Genomic DNA, 20,193 nt, shown 5'->3' with positions numbered 1-20,193 from the left:
CACTTTCTCTATATTGCTGTTACATGGGTATGTCATTAGATTTTGAGATATATTTATATAAAACGACTTATCTATGTTCTATGGAAACTTACTTACTCTAATAAATTTCTTTTCAGCAATGGAGACAAATCTGATTATTTAACGGTAGACCAGTTAGTGAGCTTTCTAAATGAAGTAAGCTTTTTCATACATTAACTTCTATGAGAGTCTGTCTGCCGTGGCTTGCCTCTTACAACCTCCCATTGCATGTGTCTGGTCCGCTGAGCGTCCTTCCTTCTACTACAAGAGTAGACAACCTTATGCATTGCCAACCATTGCTGGATCACACGTCCCATCGGTACCTGACAACGATGGGACATGTAGTCTAGCAACAAGTGGTAATGCTGAAGGTTGCCTAGCCTTGTTCTGTGTGAACCTCTAGGTGCAACCAGTAATTGCTTCCCCATTTTTCCCTTTTGCCTTTTACATGTTTGCTTCCTTGGTGGCTTTTGTAATGACGCCCTATACGTGCCCTATATGTGTCGATGTGCTCCTCTTCATTTTCTGTAGAATATTTTACTTTTCTATTCTGATGTCTTCTAGTTCCGGTTAGTGTTGCTCATGTATTTATGTGTTTTAGCCTTGTTATATGTATGATGTCATAGATTTGTCACCATATCGCAGAAATGGGTAATGGATTATGTTGATTCGTTTTAGGCTGAGGCCGCATGTTGAAGAAACGCCGTAATAATGCGGCGGAAAAAAATGCAGCCCCTGCAAAGTGGATGAGATTTCATTTCATCTAAACCACACAATGCAGAAAAAAACACTGCGAAGTGTTAATAAATACTGTTAGACTTATATGGGGGGGGGGGGCAAATAATATTAAAAACTGCAGTGGAAAAACAGTAAAAGGTGCAAGTATTTTTGCTGCATTTTTTTCCTGCTGCGTTTTTATAACAGCATCATTAAACTGCGTTTTGCTATGTGTGACCTTAGCCTTACAGTCCCAGTAAAGTGAATGAGAAATGGGTGTAGATGTAGGGGGTGCAGCGGCAGCTGATGTTACCGGGCCCTGGACCCAGAGGGGGCCCGAAGGTCACTTTGCCACATAAAATATTCCACTATTCTAAATGTTACAAGGTAGGTAGGGGCTCAATTACAGATTTGCATTGGGGCCTATGAGTATCAACTTATGATACAGTGTGGGAGGTGCAAAAACAATGCAGTGGAAAAGCATTAAAAAAAGGCGAGCACTTGCGGGGGGGGGGTTAAATGTTTTTTTATGTTTGTCCTGCTCGAACACAAGAAGGACCAGGCCAGATTTTAGCATAGCTCCCTGGCCAAGCCACTGAAAGAAGGGAGCGGGGAAGGAGGGCGTATCAGAGCAGTTTGGAGCAAAGGACTTGCCTTTGGTGCTCCAGACGGCTCATTTGCATTCTGAAATAAATGAATATCTTGGCAATGGTGACATGAATTTTTGTGGAGAAAAACTGTGTTGCTGGTATAACATGCTTCACCCTGGTGACAGACTCCTTTGACACTAGGTTCACACTTGCATTCGGGTCCGCATGGGGTCCTGAAAAGACAGAGACCTTGTCTACTTAAAAATTTGTTACACACAGAAACATGCAGGCCCCATAGACTTTTTGAAAGACTTTTCTCTCCGTGAATCCAGCCTAATATTGTCTGGCGTTACTCTGTATTTCCTCCTGAAATATTTCTAAATTGAGAACTGGATAATACCATTCCTCTTGTCAAAGGAGTGCACCCCTACATGGCCTGGCACAATCAGCACAGATTGGATGCCCACAATCGGTTACGCCCAACTCTTCATTTATGAGTAAATTTCTAAAAGGAGTAACACAGAAACAGCACAACAGGAAAAGATTGTTATTTCATGGGGAAGAATCAATTATATCACCAGCCGGTCGATCATCCAGCTGATCGATCAGGCCCATCCTACCACTTCTCACATGGTCTGGAGTATATTCACTATGAAGTAGACTAGTACATCTGGACTGTGACACACATAGCCCGGGAATGTCAAACATGAACATTCATCCATTTCAATAATCTTGGTGTAATACTACATTTGCCCAGTAGTGGCCACTGCATGAGAAATGTGTCACTACTGAATTTGATCATGGCACAGGACCAATTTAAAGCCAAGGCCCCAGCAAAGTTGAGGTTTGATTTCATCTCATGGATATTCTGTTTGCACACTGAGATTTCCAAAAACAGCTTTCCCAGCTTTCTTCTCCTGTGTTTGTGACTGTGCCGGAGTCTGTTAACAAAAAAACTCCAATAATAAGTTTCCTTTTTTTAATACAGATGGTAGTTAAGTACATTATCATCTAGCATGACCGAGCTGTACACAAGCACCAAGGCAACAAGCAGTAAGATGTAGGTCATTAAACACACAACTGCTCTCAGTTGTGGGAGAGACGGCGCGGCACGCTGCGTACATGTGGCGTCGGTCAGAGCTGCTCGCAGTAATCTGCCCCTTTAAGATGGGATAATAAGAACTGACTTTATATAGGAAATTGTGTAATTTACAAAAGCATAGTATAATGACAATGACAACCATTTGTAAGGTGCTATTCTCATGGAGATGCAAAGCGCGGGGAGCATGGTGGAGTAGGGGAGCTAATGGCAGCCATGCAGGCGTTCATCCCCAACACCCCCCCATTTACCTATCACTATATTTTTGGCATGTGGAAGGAAGCCCATGCAAAAACAGAGAGAACATACTAGCTCCATTCAGTGCAATCTTACGTGAGTGATGGGTAAGAGCAAGAAAAAACCTGGAAAACCCCTTTATATATCCTACACCTAGCCTTTAGTTGCCATCCATAGGCTACTTTGTGAGTGAGCACGGGTGTAACTATAGGGGGTGCGGAGGCAGAATTTGCACCAGGGCCTAGGTGACTGAAGGGGCCAAGGCCCATGTTCTAAATGGCACACAGTAGTTGGTAGTGTCATAGTTGGCCTCTAAGAGACCCTGCACCCTCTGGCAGCCAAGTCCCCTCTTGGCAAAATTCCTCCTTTCTTTTTGGTGCATTTCATAACCCATTTTTGTGGCATGGACATAAAATGTTTTGCTCAGGCTTCTTTTGTTGTGACATGGCTGATAAAGTTCCCAGTCACATATAATATAACAGGGAGCATCCAAGGAAATTTGCCAACTGTTCCCGGACTCTGGGCAGTCACCTCCTTCTATGGGAGCTTCCCGGATGTTTCAGGAAAGTTTGCAAGTATGTGACATCATGGCATGTTGGGCCAAACGATAAGATGCTTTTGTCTTAAGGGAGGGGTAAATAGAAATGGGGCTCTTCAAGATCCTCAATCACTCCCACTGTCCCCCAATTTCCCTATAAAGTGTAAGGTCTATGTGTTGGCTCTCTAGAGTGATGAGATATTTTTCTTTGCCCATCGTATATTTTTACATGTGACTTTCCTCCTCGCATTATGTTTTTTTGGTCAATTTGTTTCTTCCTCTGTTAAAGATTTGGAATTGGTTTTGTAGACAAAACTCCAGGATTTCATCTATCCCCGTATTGTTTCCAAACTCCTTATAAATAAGAGATGAGGCAAAATAAAATAAGCACAGGTCCAGGCGATCCCCATAATATGGACACGTTGCCAAGACAAGTCTTGGATCACGACTACGGGATTCTTTCCAAAACCCAATTCATTTAGAAAAACCTCAAGATTCCTGACCTCAGATCAGATTTTCCAACTCCCAGTTAGGTAATGAAGAAAGGCTTTTCCTTTTTTAGTTATTGCTCTTTTGGACTTTCTCACCTTAATATATGTGAGCCTGGCATGTACCCTGGCACCATGAACAATGCAGTTATTGTAGGGAGGTAGAGGGGTGAGAACTTCACTTTGGGGTGTGCGGAAGGTATATGTGTAATAGAGTGAATGAGGCTATAAACCTCCTTTGTTTTATTGTATAAAGAACTCAATAGTAAAAGGTTATTCCAGGTCTGTGATATTGGCGACCTGTTCTTAGCATAGGCCATCAATATTATGCAAAGTCCGACCTCAGGGATCTACTTGTTGAAGAGTTTGCAGAGCATTGGCAAACTCTTGGCAAGCTTTGTAAGGCATGGGACACAACATCCATTGGGCATATGGCCATCAAATAAATGGGACTGTGTTGCAGTACCAAGTACAGCCACTATACAATGAAGCAGATGGCTCCATACACTGCATAGTGGTTATGTGGTGTTACTGCAGTTCACTTTCCATTAATGTGAATGGGAGCTGAGTTCTTATAGCATGGTCCAGCCACAGCCATCTGCTTCTGGCTCCGTACATTGTCTAGCACTTTGACTGTTGCTCCCACACTGATCAACTGTTGGTCTGACATTGATGGATAGACCATAAGCAAAAGGTCCAGAAAACCCCTTTAGTCCAGATTTTAGATAACATACCCATTACATGCTGTAAAACTCAAGGCAAAACCTTTTTCCCAGATGTTATATGTTTGCCTGGGGTGGTGTCATGATTTGCTCTACTGGATGAGACAATACCATACCTGATGAAGCTGTTCAGTACAGTATGTCATGCATTTGGGTGAAGCTTCCCATCCAGCGTTCTGAGGTGTTCCTTAGATTTTGGTTTGATTCATTGGAAGTTGACAATAGCTATATTAGTAATATAAGGATCAGGTAGTTGTAGGGGTTTACAAGAAGGGAAGCGTTTCTTGGGGTTCCATTGATTCCAGCACAGTTGGAATTTTCTTTCTAGCCCCCACTGTTCCTGAGCAATCATTTCTGTTGGTTTAAACATCCAATTTACTAGCTAGACTCTCTACCGTCAGGTGGGCAGACATCTTGGGACCACCCACCTAACAGTAGAGAACCTCGATATTATGTCAGGCACTGAAACTAACAGCACCAATTACTCAGGAATGGTGAGGGCTGGAGAAAACAATCCAGAGAGGTATCTATTGAAAGATGCAAAGAGTAGGAGTTGGTGGAGATGATGAAAGGTCCCCTTTGAAGCTTTCTATATTATTGTATGTAGCCATCTTTTATATAGAAACTTCACAGTTACGTATTGTTAGCTTTGATTGCATGTTGGATATAATCTTAGTCCGTAAAACTATTCTAAAGAAATATTGACTACCAATGTCGTTTGAACCCGGCGATCTCCGCAGGACTAGCCCATCCTCTAATGTTTCTGGGCTGTCTTGACTCTTCCCTGACAAAAGATTGGGCAGGATGGATTTCAACATGCCCAATCCTTTGGTCTCTTCAGCGAAGGGTATGGCAGTGGCTCCTTCCATATATGCATGCTTGGCACCTGGGTGGTGGGTCAGGAGAAATAGCTAGTCAAGCATTCATTCTTCAGCTATGTAGAGGGTATGACCTTTACCCAACAGGTACTGTATACAGAACATTGTGAAGACCACCCATTGATGAGAACGTTTTTAATTCTATTTCCTTTTATATGTAGAGTCAAAGGGACCCTCGGCTCAATGAAATCCTGTTCCCGTTCTTTGACACCAAGCGGGCCATGCAGATCATAGAGACGTATGAACCTGATGAAGAGCTGAAGAAAAGAGGTAGGGCTGCCTGTAATTACTTTACTCCTGCCTAGAGGCATGAATAGCGCGGATCTTTCGCCCCTGGCCGGGGGACGTCTGATAGAGCAATTTATAATCCATATGGGTTCTCTGATAACCTGCCCAGACTCATATAACTAAAGCTTCATTTATACGGAAAATAACTCATCTGTAAAAACGGAGACCCAAATATAATATTGACTTGCCAAGTAGACCGGTAAGAAACCATTTATTGAAAATTTGCCTTGGCGGTGACATTGTGACCTAGAAGACGGAGCCCAGGCTCTAAATCACTTCTGCTAGCTCGGAGATTTTAATCTCAATTACTATGACCTTTTCCTTCCTCCTTGTCTCATGCAAAATTAAGGTGCATGTAGCCCGACAGAAATAATCTCGCCCAATTACCTATGGCTGTGCCCAATATGCTACTACAACGATTCCTATCCAATAAAGACTAAGCTGGCTTCCGCATTTCTTTCTTCTTTTTTCCAGGCCACATATCAAGCGATGGATTTTGCAGATATTTGATGTCGGATGAGAACGCACCCGTCTTTTTAGACCGCCTGGAGCTGTACCAGGAGATGGATCACCCACTTGCACACTACTTTATTAGCTCCTCCCATAATACATACCTTACCGGGAGACAGTTTGGAGGCAGATCTTCTGTAGAGATGTACAGACAGGTCCTTTTAGCTGGATGCAGGTGGATAATTTTTTGTATCTTTTTTTACTTTATAGTATCATGTAGTCATGGTATATCACTGGTGTGCAGTCTCATCATAAGATAAGATAATCCTTTAATAGTCCCACCATGGGGAATTCAGTGTGTTACAGCAGCATTAATAGTACAGTAGTATATTACAAGAAAGAACACCTACAAGCTCATAGAAGATAGAAAAGATACTAGGAGTCATAGCAACTAAGAAGAAAAAAGAAAGACTTCAGGATCATTTAGTTCGCTGTGCGGAGTGATCAGGGGCATTTCATGGAAATATATGAAGCTCACATACACAGCAAAAACTATAGAACCATGCAAAAAATGGACCAAAGACCAGGCAAATTAATATGTCCATTAACCAGGGTTTGTTTGGACAGTAGAAGTGAACCATATCGCCTCTCCTAGATGAAGATCATTACCATCATTTAGGGGAGCAGTGGCCAGTCACTGTCATTGACTCGAAGCCACTGCCTTTCGCATGGTTATCTCTCCAAAAAAGCCCCAATTGCGTTTTTCAACTTATGACCTGTCCAGAGGATATCGGTATCTGATATCCTGATCGTGAGGGTCCAACATCCAGGAACCTCCACTGATCAGCTGACCAGCCAGAAGCTACCACTGTGGACAGGGTTGCAGCTCCGTGTCTATTACTTGAATAGGAGCAAAACTGCTTCCGGCCCTGTCCACAGTAGCATCTTCCAGCGATTGGCTGATGAGTGGGAGGTTATGGATGTCGGACCCGCACTGATACTGATGGCCTATACTATGAATAGGTCATTAGTATGAAAAAAAAAACACTGTTGGGGCCAGAGAACCTCCTTAAAAGATGACCAGAGGTCTTCTCCTCAGGAGCCTTCTGTATACATAATACAGTACATGCATCTACAACCATCTGGAAATAAGATTTTACCATATTCCTATTACAAACATGGATGATCCGCTGACAGCTGAGCAATACGTATGGCCAGCTTTATGGTCCGTCACTGGTTCTTCTTGGCCAAGCTCTGTGGATTTTTGAGAATTTTTCACCCCTGTTGTATTATCCTCCAGTCTTGTGTCTCATGGAAAGATGGAAGACACCTAACCGCTTATGAATAGTGTGGAGGAAACGCTTGTGAATTATATGGCCATTTATATTGTAGTTATTCCTAAAATATCTTCTTATTTTTCTATGAAGGTGTGTGGAACTGGATTGCTGGGATGGAAAAGGTGAAGATCAGGAGCCTATCATAACGCACGGGAAGGCCATGTGTACAGATATCCTCTTCAAGGTATTATCTGTGTTGCGTATGGATCCAGTTGCCAAGTAGCTTTCAGAATCTGTCCCTAAATCAGCCCCTTACCTTTATGCAAAAAGCTAGCAAAACCCTTGACGGGCTGCATTGCAACCAGTGAGTGGTCACCAGTGGCGGACATAGACATTCAATGGCCCCTGTGCAGGAACAAGAGAACCTTGTAGTTGGTCCAATAACAACTGCACAATTTTATATCTATATCTTACTATAGGTACAACTTTCTGGCTTGGCACACATACCAATACACCATACGTTTGGTCTCCTTGCGGGGCCAACACCTGATATTTATATTTTTCAGCCTAAAACCAAGCCAAGCAGACTGAATTTTCATTGGGCCTAGCAAGTGTAGACATGTCACAGTAATAGCTAGGGTAACAAATCTAGGCGTTGATCTTCCTTTCTGCAATATTTTGAGTGTTTGGGAATTGGTGTGAAGTTGTCGTGCCAGCGTCACCCTTCATGACTTTGATCCCTGATAACGGCGTTCATCCGCTGGAAATAGAAATGTAATGTCACCGTGTGTGGACAGGATTCTAGATATTGATTGAAAAGGATTAACAGATACAAATGCAGCGTGTGACTAAGTGAGATTCCCATGTTGTGATCTCAGGAGGAGCCGGGGCAGTGTTGTCTGTGTCCATAAGACTGTAGGTAAAACTACTCTACTACTTTGTAGAAACAGAGCATCTGTTTTTCTTAAAGGGGACCCGTCACCTCTCTGTATATGTCTATTTTACTATAAAAGTCTAATCTCCATTAAATTATAATAATAATGTTGCATCAGGTTTTTTTTAGAACAATATCTTGTGGCTTCCTCTGTTATTCCTCTTAGAAATTTAGGAATAAATTAACAACAAGGTGTTACCAGATGGTGTAAATTGTCCCTGCACACTCTGACCTTGTCCAATCAGTGGTGACATTGTGGGGATTCTGAAGGGTCACTCCCCTTTGACCTGGGGAATGGTGACACCCTTTGGTCAAGTTATTAATAAATATTCAGAAGAAATAATGGAGAAATGGAAAAATACAGAATTCTAAGAAAATATAGTGCGGCATAGTTAGATCAATTTCTCTAGCCCCCCACCATTCCTGAACAATCAGTGCTGTCAATGTCAACATCCAATAGGACCTCTACTGTCAAGTGGTTGGTCATGGGGAGGAGCAGACAGTTTAAGACCTGCCCAGTAGAAGGCCTGATTAGCACATTTGGTGCTATAACTAACAGCATTGATTGCTCAGGATTGGCGGGGGCTAGAGAAAAATTCCAAGTGCGCCAGAACAAAATCAGTAGAGCAGCACCTTTTGAAGGATGTCAAGGTCAGGAGTGGTGACAGGTCCTTATTGTGTTTAATCCAGGGCTACTGAAAATATATGGGACTGTACTGTATCTACTGTTCTATATGGCGCCACTTAAAGATTTGCTCTTTAGAAAATATTCCCTTGAAGTATTTTTTTCAAAGCAAGAAATCTATGCCATATGGCGGCACCATACAGCAGCGCATGCTGGGACTTTACATGCCAGTCTACTAGGTCAATGCACACGCCTTGCCATGTGTATGAGCCCCCGTACAGATGGGCTATTGATTGTGATTTATGACTGCGGTTGTCTACCTAATACCAGCAGATGTCCATGTTAAACCAAAACACGCAATGTTCTGTGACTCACTGCGATCATCAACCCTAAAAGCATTGAAATCAATAGATCCCAGATTAGTATACACCCCCCGTGATATCATTTTATTACATGCCATCATGTTTTATTGTGTCATTGGCGTTGTATGTAACAGAAGCCGCTGGGTTCAGTTCCCAGTATAATAACCTGCTACAATCATTTTGTCATAATAGGATCATTAAAAATCTTTATTTTCTGCTAAATCTTACAGGACGTAATACAAGCCATCAAGGAGACGGCGTTTGTCACCTCCGAGTATCCCGTAATCCTATCATTTGAGAATCATTGCAGGTACCTGCTCTATTTTCACAGTCTTGAGACAGTTGTGTTCTTTATATACAGTAGTATTGCCTTATAGTCCTTTCTATGTCTCACTCCCAGGTGAAAAATAATATGTATGGGAGGCAAAATCTGCAGAATTTATTAATCCATCTACCTCAGTTTCTGGCATAGATTGGTGTTAATGTGTCGCATCCTTTGTGCCAAAAATTCACTACATCCCCAGGCAGTACTTGCCAGTTTTTGCAAATGTGGATGAGCTGGTGCAGGGACTGCTGTGAACTCCTGACTGGCGCAGGTTTATATTCTGGCACATGGACATGCACTTGATTTATTGAGCGGCCAAAGACTCTCGCGATAGTGGGGGCCTCTACTAAGACTGGCGTAGAATAATTCCCCCTCACTTGGCCTAATGCCTGAAAACTAAAGCCAGTGTGGCCCATAGCAGTCAGATCACCTTCCCCGAAAGACTGGAATCTCATTGGATACTTTGTGCTACAAATATGAATCCATAACATTCCAACAAACTCCACAAATACAGCAGTGGATGAGTGATAGTCAACAGGGTAATGTATTAAAAGAGGCAAAGACCCGAGTGACAAGGGCAAAGGGTTTTAGCGACCTTACAAAATTTTTGATTAAAGGGGCTCTATCACTGGGAAAAGTCATTTTTAACTAATCACATCCTTGCATAGGCTTTAGAAATGCTATTCCACACTTCAATTTTCATACTGATGACCTATCTAAAAGGAAAGTTAGCGTCTGTCATGTTGTTTACATTGGTGTCAATGGTAATGGACACTAAATCAGTCTGTGACCGTTCTCTGTGACAGTTTAATGTCCGTTGCTGTCTTCCTATGACAGTACCGGACATTAACAATGGTAGTTTGAACTCCCACTAAGTAAAAAAAAAATGACATAGCAAAATCTATTTTTAAAAGTTCCTTACTAGAGATGAGCGAACACTAAAATGTTCGAGGTTCGAAATCTGATTCGAACAGCCGCACACTGTTCGACTGTTCGAACGGGTTTCGAACCCCATTATAGTCTATGGGGAGAAATGCTCGTTTCAGGGGTAGGCAACATTCGATCAAATTCTACTTACCAAGTCCACGAGTGAGGGTCGGGCTGGATTCTTCTCCCTGCGCAGCGTCCCCGCATCCTCTTCTGGCCTTGAATTCACTCTGCTAGGCATCAGGCCTAGACATAGCTGACTGCGCATGCCCGCGCTACAAGAAAATGGCCACTTACAGTGTAAGCAGCCATTTTCTTGTAGCGCGGACATGCGCAGTCGGCTCTGCCCAGGCCCGATGTCTAAGCAGAGTGAATGCAGAGCCGGAAGAGGACGCGGGCATGCTGCACGGAGAAGACTTCTAAAGGTAAGAGAAGAACCAGCGTTGATTGGCAATGTATAGCATTCTGCCAATCAACGCTGGTTCTGCATCGAATCTTAACTTCGAACAGCTAGTAGTATTCGATCGAGTACGAGTATTTCGAATACCGTAGTATTCGATCGAATACCTACTTGATCGAATACTACTCGCTCATCTCTATTCCTTACCATTCCTTTTTGTTTGGTGTTTATTAACCCTTACTTCAAAGAATTGCATATCATCTCTTTTATTAGTCATTTCCGTCATCCATGTTTTATATTTTAGTAAATATCAACAGTACAAAATGTCGAAATACTGCGAAGAAATATTTGGGGATCTCCTCCTGAAGCAGCCCCTGGAATCACACCCGGTATGTCATCTACTGATCCCTTTCTATGTTTATTGAGGTAAAACAAAAATTGTCTTTTTTTTTTTTTTTTTTTTCTTGTACTGTCGTTCACTTCATTGTAGAACTTGCAGAGTATGAAGCTGAGAAATATCGTTCATTCCCACAGGAATATGTCACTGCATTCAACAAGCAAGGCAAAGAAAAGCATGCTCAGCTCACTCATGAAGTAAAAACCTTGAGCTTTACTGCCACCTACTGACACCAAAAAATTTACAGTCATACATAGGAATGAAATGGCTTTGACATGTCAGACTATACTGATGCATGCTGGTCAATAATTCTGTGTCATAGGAGCCTTTTTACTCGGGATGCTGGGTCAAGTCCATGAGACTAAAGGCACGATTCACACTAAATATTCGGGATCTTAAGACATCCAATAACCTTCCAATCCTGCCCTTAGTCTTCAAATACAGATTGTGCACAAACTACACGCTGTGACTTGTTGTTGCACAGACACGTTTTTGTGGAAATTATGAGGCTGATGTCAAACATGATGCAAATAGATCCATTCCAGAGACTTTGGTCGAAAAAAAAAAAAAAATCTTTAACTTTATTGGCAAATATTAAAATTTCATTGAGATAAAGTGCGTAAAAAAATCCAAAAACCGACATGAATTACAAAACTGACTTGCATATAAAGCCGTGTTATGGAGAGGTGTTTAGTAACAGATTATGCACATATTAACTCTATACATAATACAGGGCGCCACATTCATTGAGAGGAGGGGAAGGGGTTAAACCTACCCCCAAAAAAATGTCCCGTTTCAAGAAAAAATTTGCAAAACCAGTTTAGAAGACGTCTAGATTTGTACAATCTAGTATGAAGGTGCAATATGTTAATATGACAGAGGAATATATTTTTCCGGCATGAAAAATTTCCCTGTTTTTCATGATTTTTTAGCAATGGGTCACATTTTGTTCTATGTACTGTACATTAGATCACCCTTAGGAGCCTCATATACAGTAGCTACATCAGCTGAAGCCCCCGACTTCTGTGGAGTCAGTAGACCAATGTATGACGTCTTCTAACTTATACTCAATGGCAGACGTTGGCGGAAACAAGATTGGGGGGCTTATAGGATTGGAGATATGCCACTACTAGAGGGGTCTGACACCACCTTATTGCCCTGTTCACCTAAAACAAGGCTTGTGCACAAGGCGTGTATGTTTATGGGGAAGTTGGGAGGAAACGCTGTTGGCCAACTGTAGATACGTTTCGAGCAATGTTGCCTACTGGCCCTTGACTATGAGCTAACGTTTTAATGGCCATTGGAAATAAACAATTTGTAGATTTGGATTGGTCAAAGTGCAAAAACAGTCTGTAAGTTAATGTTTTTGTATAACATTGAGACATCACATATTGAATCTATCCTAAGTCTTGAAGGAACACTGGACCTCCTTGCCTCTGGAGCCATGTTTTTTTACACTGAGGAAGGCACCCTGTTTTAAGGGGATCTGTTATTCAGTAAAATCACCCATATTCAGTCAAGGTTTCCATGAGCATAGGCTATTATAATCTAGGCACCTATAAAGCAGATCATATTGACGACTTGTGAGCCCAATATTAACATTTCAGTAGGCCCGTCCAATGTATTATATGTTAATCTGTGCATATCCTGTAGACTCCTATAGGTTTTTACCTTCTCGAAGTGTTTATGTGGTCCTGACATATCTGTTTGCTTGGTTATGTCTTTTCTAAGCACTCCTTGTTGTTTCTATTGCATCATGTCTTAAGCATAGCCTTATTGATTTTGGTCTCTGAGCACTGACCTGGAGTTGAGTTCCTGCTGGTACCCGGGCATAACTCCCAATATTTGTCAATAAGAAAAGTACTAGGATACATCCTGAGCTCTCCAGGATGTCCTGAACGTGGTCAGGTTCACCTTTTATGGAGAGCTGACCAGGTCCCTCAGTTTAGTAGGCCGCACGTGATTCTTCTCTGGAGGCCTTGACATTGGGTGCTATGCCTGGGAGGTAATATCACTTGCTTTGTACCTATGTCGCTGACCTGTTCCTTACACTGTATGTCCTCATTGCTTTTTCATGATATCATCATTTCTTTTTTTTTGAGTAATAACAACTAAAAGTGGTCAATTCTCTAGACTTGACTCTTAAACCTGCTCAGATTTATGGTCATGTAGGTTCAGAGACAGAGCTGGGATAGTTTAGTCATTTTTGCAGTCCTATCATATACTTTAATAGGACCTGTCACCACCTCTACCAACACCAGTTCTTCAATAGGCACCACTCCACTGATCCTGGTTGTAATTTTTCCTCTAGCCCCCACCATTCCTGAGCAATCAATGCTGTTAGTTAATACGCCAACTAAGGGGCCTACTGTCAGATCTGGAGCAGACCGTTTTGCCAACTATATATCAACTAAGGGGCTTACAGTCCTGATCCAGATGAGAGCGGTCGGGACCACTCACCTAATAGAGGAAAGCTTATTTCTGCTGAATCTAATGGAAATGTTTGCTCAGGAATGGTGAGTGATACATAAAAGAGTCCAACAGTGGTGTAGCACCTCTAGTGCGTCCTGGCGAAAGGTCCTCTTTAAGAGTTAGTGCCATCTTGAATTTCATACAAAGAAGGTTGATATTCATATCTGTATATTTACGTGCACAACCAAGTGAAAATTTTGATTCAGATGTTTGGACATTTTCCAAGTAGGTGGGGTAGTGGTAGGTGAAAGGCTATTCTTCTCCTACCTTTAGATGTCTTCTCCGCGCCGCCGTTCTGTAGAAATCCCAGTTTTCGTCTGTATGCAAATGAGTACTCTCACAGCACTGGGGGCGGGCCCCAGCGCTCAAACAGCACTGGGGGCATCCCCAATGCTACGAGAGAAATCTCCAGCGATGCCTCTATCTTCTTCTGGAACGAGGAAGAAAAATGGCCGTCCTGAGTTTCAATCTTCTACCCCTCAGGCAGAGCCGACTGCGCATGCCCACAGACACAAGAAAATGGTCACTTACACCAGCTTACTCTGTAAGCGGCCACAGTCTGCTCTGCCCGAGGCCTAGAAGATTGAAACCCAAGACGGAAGAAGACACAGGGATAGGGCGTTCCATAAGAAGATAGAGGTGTCGCTGGAGATTTCTCTTGTAGCATTGGGGACGCCCCCAGTTCTGTTTGAGCGGTGGGGCCCGCCCTCAGTGCTGCGAGAGAACTCATTTGCATACCAAAGAAAACCAGGATTTCTACCGAACGGTGGCGCAGAAAAGACATCTAAAGGTAGGAGAAGAACAGTCTTTCTTAAGGCTATTCCTACATGTTAGGGACAAAAAATTTCATTTTAATGATAGAATCCCTTTAAAACCTAAGACATTGGCATGTTGCATACTATCCTCATCCATTGGTCATTTTCTGAATATAACAAAAATTAAGCAAAATACAAGTGCAACAATTCAATTGTATAGAAAATTAAGCTGCATACTTACCTATTTTGTTTTCTGGCTGGGTGTCTGACACCGTTTTCTTCAGGCCAGTGTGTCTATGTCTGGTTTCAGGTCTAATGTGGCCACCGAACGCAGTGCTGCTCCTATTCAAGGGAATGGGAGCGGGGCTGTAGCTCCAGGTGTCACGGCTACAGCGTTCAAACCTGTTGTTAAGAACCTGATGCAACAAATAGCTCAGTAAGTTCCAGGCAACTAGAATCCCCAAGCGTTGAGGCAAATATAGTCCTGAGTGTACTACGCTCTCCTAACCAGAATGGAGCAAGGCCCCGGAGTTCTTCACCAGAGATCTTGATGGTGGAATTGGACTTGGTAAAAGTCTGAGGCCCGGATCTGCAATTGCCCAGAGAGCGACGCACACCCAGCGTACCCCAAGTAGGAGGACCCAGACACTAACCTTACAGTGACGTCCAAGAGAGCAGGATGGACTGGAGTCACAGATGAGCAGGAGGGTAATCCAGGGGAGTAACGCAGATACCCAAGGAACAGATTCGTGGTCAAGCAAGCCGAGCCGATAACTGGAGGTCAATTGGTAGAAGAAGCGTAGTCAGGGAAGCCGGGTCATACACTGGAGGTAAACAAAGTAGCCAAAACAGGATCCAAAAGGGAGGTCAGGTGGAAGCCAAAAGTCATACACAGGAGGTCAGGAAAGTGCCAAGTCAGGATCACGGAGGAGAGGTCTGTAAGGCAAGCCGGGTCATACACATCCAGGGAAATCCAGGTACAGGGAAAGAGGCAGGAGATAGCAGGACAGGAGACTGGGAACTGGAGAGAAGCTCGTCGCTGGGGGAGCTGATACCACAGGGAAACAAATAACCAGCGAAACCAAAATGAGGCCTAAATAGCCTCAGGCCCGCCGCTGACCCCCATGATCCCGGAAGTGCCAGTCCCGGTGCTAGGGGGAAACGGAACCTCCACACACTCAAGCGGAGGCTTCCAGCCTACCCCTGCAGCGGAACCAGCAGTGATCCCGGCACTGGACAGGGATCGGGTCGGGCACCTCTGCGCAGCACTGCTGAGGCCCGGCCCATCCTATCACCTGTATTCAGTCTATGGTGCTCCATATACTGTAGTGGTGGCGCCTGGAGCTGCAGCCCCGCTCCCAGTGACTTAAATAGGAGCAGGGCTACTCTCAGTGGTCAGATCAAGTGATCACTGTGGGGTTCAGTTTTTGGACTGTCACCTGACTGATCTGATACTGGTCATCAGTATCAAATATCTTCAGAGCTAAACTCCTCCTTTAACATTGTGCTGTATAGGGACTAGAATCACAAATACTGCCTATTAAACTTAGTACTGACCATATGTGAAACTGAAGCCTGGCCTAGAAGTATCCTGAGTGAGGAACCAGTCCAGGATGTATAGCGCTGAGCAGCTGATATAAATGCTCGGCTCAGAAACAAGTGTTGGCGGGCCAGATTCGACCGGCGGGCCTTGTGTTTCACAAATCTAAATGTTTCGGGTAATGGTGTATCAGTCCTACATATCGATTTGAAGGATTTTAGCCCATTCCTCCATACAAAACAGCTTCAACCCTGTTGGTGGTTTCCACCTTGGACTGTTCACTTCAGATCTTTTCGCAGCATTTCTATCAGATTAAGATCAGGACTTTGACTTGGTCTTTCCAAAACTTTATCTTTATTCATTTTTAGCCATTCTTTGGTAAAAACGACTTGTGTTCTTAGGGTTGTTGTCTTGTTGCATGAACCATGTTGTGAGATTGAGCTCATAGATATCTGGTAAAATTAAGAACAATTCCATTGTTCCATTGTTCACTCTCCTTCTGAGGTCCTCAGCAATCTCCTTTGTCCGCACGTTCAGGACTTCATCTGCATCTAGAAATATAGAAATTTCTGAAGGGTTCACAAACTTTCAAGCACCGCTGTGTATATAATTGTTTGAATTGTTTTAAATAGTCATTTGAGTAATAAAAAAAATGGCTGAAGTGTGTCGTACATTGTGAATCAAAACTGCTCCGTCTATGGGAAAGACGCACCATGTAAGGAGACATAAGTGGTTTATCCAGTCCAGGATGTAGATATATACCAATGTATGCCACAGGGTATACGGCCGCATTGCCACTGTATGAGGAGCTCCGCACGCCTGCATGTTGTGCACTTTTCTAGATGGTCTGTACTGTGTGCAGCATAGAGCTAAGAGACCATCAGACTAATCACATCATTGGTGTATTTCTCTTGGTCGTATTTTTCAGTTGGATCCTGGAAGACCTCTACCTTCTCCAAATGACCTGAAAAGAAAAATTCTCATCAAAAACAAGCGTCTGAAGCCGGAAGTGGAAAAAAGTATGTGCAGCGACTCTTAGCGCCTATCCACATGGTGGGATCTGTTACTGATCTCCAGGCAGATTCCACTCCAAAATAAGCAGCAGTTTCCGCCCTGTATACAGTGGGAAGCAGAGATCACATGCGGAAAAAATAAGCACCCTGCTTGATCTTGCCACACCTTGTATTGCTGATGGATCTGCAGACTTCGCTTGGATTAGGTCCATTCATCTGGTGGAATACCAAGGTTCTGCTTTAGCATTCTGCCACGGGAACGATGGGGGCAGATGCACCTTAAATTCCTCTTCATTTTCCATAGCATGATCCTATCCAATCCTTCCAACAATCACTAGGCCAGGCATCGTTTCGACAAATCGGCACATAGCTCTGTATAACCAGTGTCGATCATGTATGGCTGGAAGCGACAGGAGTGGCTCATTTTCTGTTGGAAAATGGAAAATCCACATGAAAGCAAAGCTCCAGATTGAAGTGAATTCCATTAGACTGAGTATAATTCTCTAATGTATTGTCATTAGTCAGACCACAAAGAGTAATCTGAAGTTAGTACCGGGCAACCCCAGGGAAATCAGATGGCTTGTGGCTGCTCTTAGCGCCCATCAGCTCGCCTATTATGTGTTCAGATTGCATCTGTAATTCTGCTAATGACTATGTATTAGAGAAGTGCACATAATACCATCCCCTAATATGTTAGCCATGGTATAACCCCCAGATTACGGTAGATATTTACTATGCAGAACATCAAAAAGTGCCGAATAAAATAATAAAATCTAACAGTAACAACCGATATAGCAACACCATCAAATATACAAAATCTAACACTTGCTTTGGATTGTGTCCATTGTTCTACTTTGCATTGCAGATACCGAAGTTTAGGGTTCAGATACTTTTACATCTTTATAAGGTTTCATTTTGAAATATTTTGATTGAATACAATTTTATTTCCAACCCATATACTATCCAGGCATCATCCTGTATAAATCCCTCATTGTTTTATTACATGACCGTATATTTACCGATATCGTCTTCTTTATTAACAGAACAACTGGAGGCGTTAAAAAGCATGATGGAGTCCGGGGAGACGGTGGCGCCCGTCAGTATCCTTGAAGATGACATCGAGGAAGAAACTGAAAATGGTATATTGTTATACCTAAATATAGAGTAGTATTTTTTGGAACACTTTAATATTGTGACTTTAGATATACTATATATATCATTATTATAATACACTGGAAAGTTACATAGATATTCTATATAGACATACAGCACCCAGAAAATTGGAAAACCACATCCAGGACGCCCCAAAATAAGAAAAGACTGACTACTACAGTAATTATGTCGCAGCTGCCTTAAAGTGGAATTGTACCTTAAGGATGAGGCCCCATATTGCAGAAACGCAACCTTTTTTGTTGCGTTTTTTTGAGCCAAAGCCAGGAGTGGTTTGAGCAGAAGGTAGAAGTGTAAGAGCCCCTTATAGATTTCCTTTCTTGGCTTTGGCTCAAGAATACAACAGCATCTGCAAAAAAAAAAAAAAAAAGCAGCATTTCTGCAACATTGGGCCTCAGACTTAAAACCTAAAATATCTATGACTTATTCTTTGGACCCCCGGGACCCCCCAGATCAGCTGATTGAAGAGGCAGTGGTATTTTTGTGATCTCCACTTCCATTTCACATACTAGTGTCATCATGTTCATTGGTCACATAGACTGTTAGCAGTTCACAACTATTCAAAAGAATGGGCTCACCTGTAATACCAAGCACCGCCACTATACAATATATGACACTGTGCTTGGCAAGTATTGAAGGTGCTACAGTCTGATCGGTGCGGGTGCCAAGTAGCCCCTAGAGATGTAACATACAGCCCCTGGGCCCTAGATCATACTAAGATACGATCATCTTGTAATAGTCCCATAGGATCATATGCAGATATTTGATTTAGTCCAATTGCACGTGCAGAAATCTGTCTGTATTGCGTGGTTCTGACAATGGTCTTAGTAAGTTTCCACTTTGTCCATATAACACATATATATAATTTATTCCACCAGATTTACTATAAGAGATATACAGTATAGAATTCTTCATGATGCCTAATAAGATGCACCCGTTTGGGGGCCATAAAGATAAAATGATTCAGTAATGTCTTCTTCTTCTACAACAGCTGATCAGGAGGAAGAGGCTCATCCCGAATACAAGTTTGGCAGTGAACTCTCAGCCGATGACCTAAGCCAAAAAGAGGCCGCGGCAAACATCGCAAAAAAGGTAAAATTCACATTTCTGGTGCCTGGAATTGTTTTTATTGAAATTCACACAATTTTGAAATAGCACAGTTATGTCCTGATACTTACCGTATTTTTCGGACTATAAGACGCACTTTTTTCCCCCAAAATTTGGGGGGAAAAGAAGGGTGCGTCTTATAGTCCGAATGTGGCGCCTGGCATCCGCTGGTGGGCGGGGTGGGAGAGGCGGATGCCGGCAAGGGATAGACACCAGCACAGGTGCCGGGGCCTGAGACATCGCTACGCTCCTCTGCCCTGCATGAAGCCAGCAGCGGCGGGGCGATGCTATTCCACTCCTCCGTCCCCCCATGGCTTCATGCAGGGGAATAATTTAGTTATACCAAAATGGTATAACTAAAAAGTACATCTGGCCCCGCAAAAAAAAAAAACACTCTATGCATCCCCGTACAGCTGCAGGGTCACCTGTCAATGTGGCCTTGCAGCTGTTGCAAAACTACAACTCCCATATATTAAATATTTTACCATTTTTTGCTTAAAAATTTTTTTCCCTATTTTCCTCCTCTAAAACCTAGGTGCGTCTTATAGTCCGAAAAATACGGTACATGGGACTAATTCCTCCATGTGAACAACTCCTATGGCTAGGTACACACCTCTGCTGGACTCTGTCGTTCGGGTCCGCCGGGGAACCAAACTACGGAGAGCCGGCCTGCTAAACTAGACTATAATTGGGTTCATCGGGTTTACACCAGCTTCAGAATTTAAAAAGAGAAAAGTCCTCCAACAGAGACTCTGGCGCAGATGTGAACCTGGCCTAAGACTTCTTATTGTATGACTGTGATGGTCATATGAGGAATTAGGAGTGATAGTTTTAGGGTCCATTCACACGGAGGAAAGTGGCGCT

At 42.9% G+C, this 20,193-nt stretch overlaps 1 protein-coding gene across 5 annotated transcripts in view; it reads left to right on the top strand.

Moving 5' to 3' along the window:
• Positions 1 to 20,193, top strand: part of PLCB4 (phospholipase C beta 4) — a 206,581-nt gene that overhangs the window by 129,236 nt on the left and 57,152 nt on the right. For all 5 annotated transcript variants that reach the window (XM_075267402.1, XM_075267399.1, XM_075267403.1 and 2 more), the window contains exons 12-20: positions 117 to 174; positions 5,449 to 5,557; positions 6,050 to 6,260; positions 7,453 to 7,546; positions 9,454 to 9,533; positions 11,180 to 11,264; positions 16,968 to 17,058; positions 18,096 to 18,191; positions 19,214 to 19,314. In XM_075267402.1, coding sequence (XP_075123503.1) covers positions 117 to 174; positions 5,449 to 5,557; positions 6,050 to 6,260; positions 7,453 to 7,546; positions 9,454 to 9,533; positions 11,180 to 11,264; positions 16,968 to 17,058; positions 18,096 to 18,191; positions 19,214 to 19,314 — 925 coding nt within the window. The remainder of the gene's footprint in view (positions 1 to 116; positions 175 to 5,448; positions 5,558 to 6,049; positions 6,261 to 7,452; positions 7,547 to 9,453; positions 9,534 to 11,179; positions 11,265 to 16,967; positions 17,059 to 18,095; positions 18,192 to 19,213; positions 19,315 to 20,193) is intronic.

This window comes from Leptodactylus fuscus, chromosome 3, assembly GCF_031893055.1.
Source record: "Leptodactylus fuscus isolate aLepFus1 chromosome 3, aLepFus1.hap2, whole genome shotgun sequence".
In the NCBI taxonomy this organism is placed as follows: Eukaryota; Metazoa; Chordata; class Amphibia; order Anura; family Leptodactylidae; genus Leptodactylus; species Leptodactylus fuscus.
This window is presented reverse-complemented; position numbering and strand designations above follow the sequence as displayed.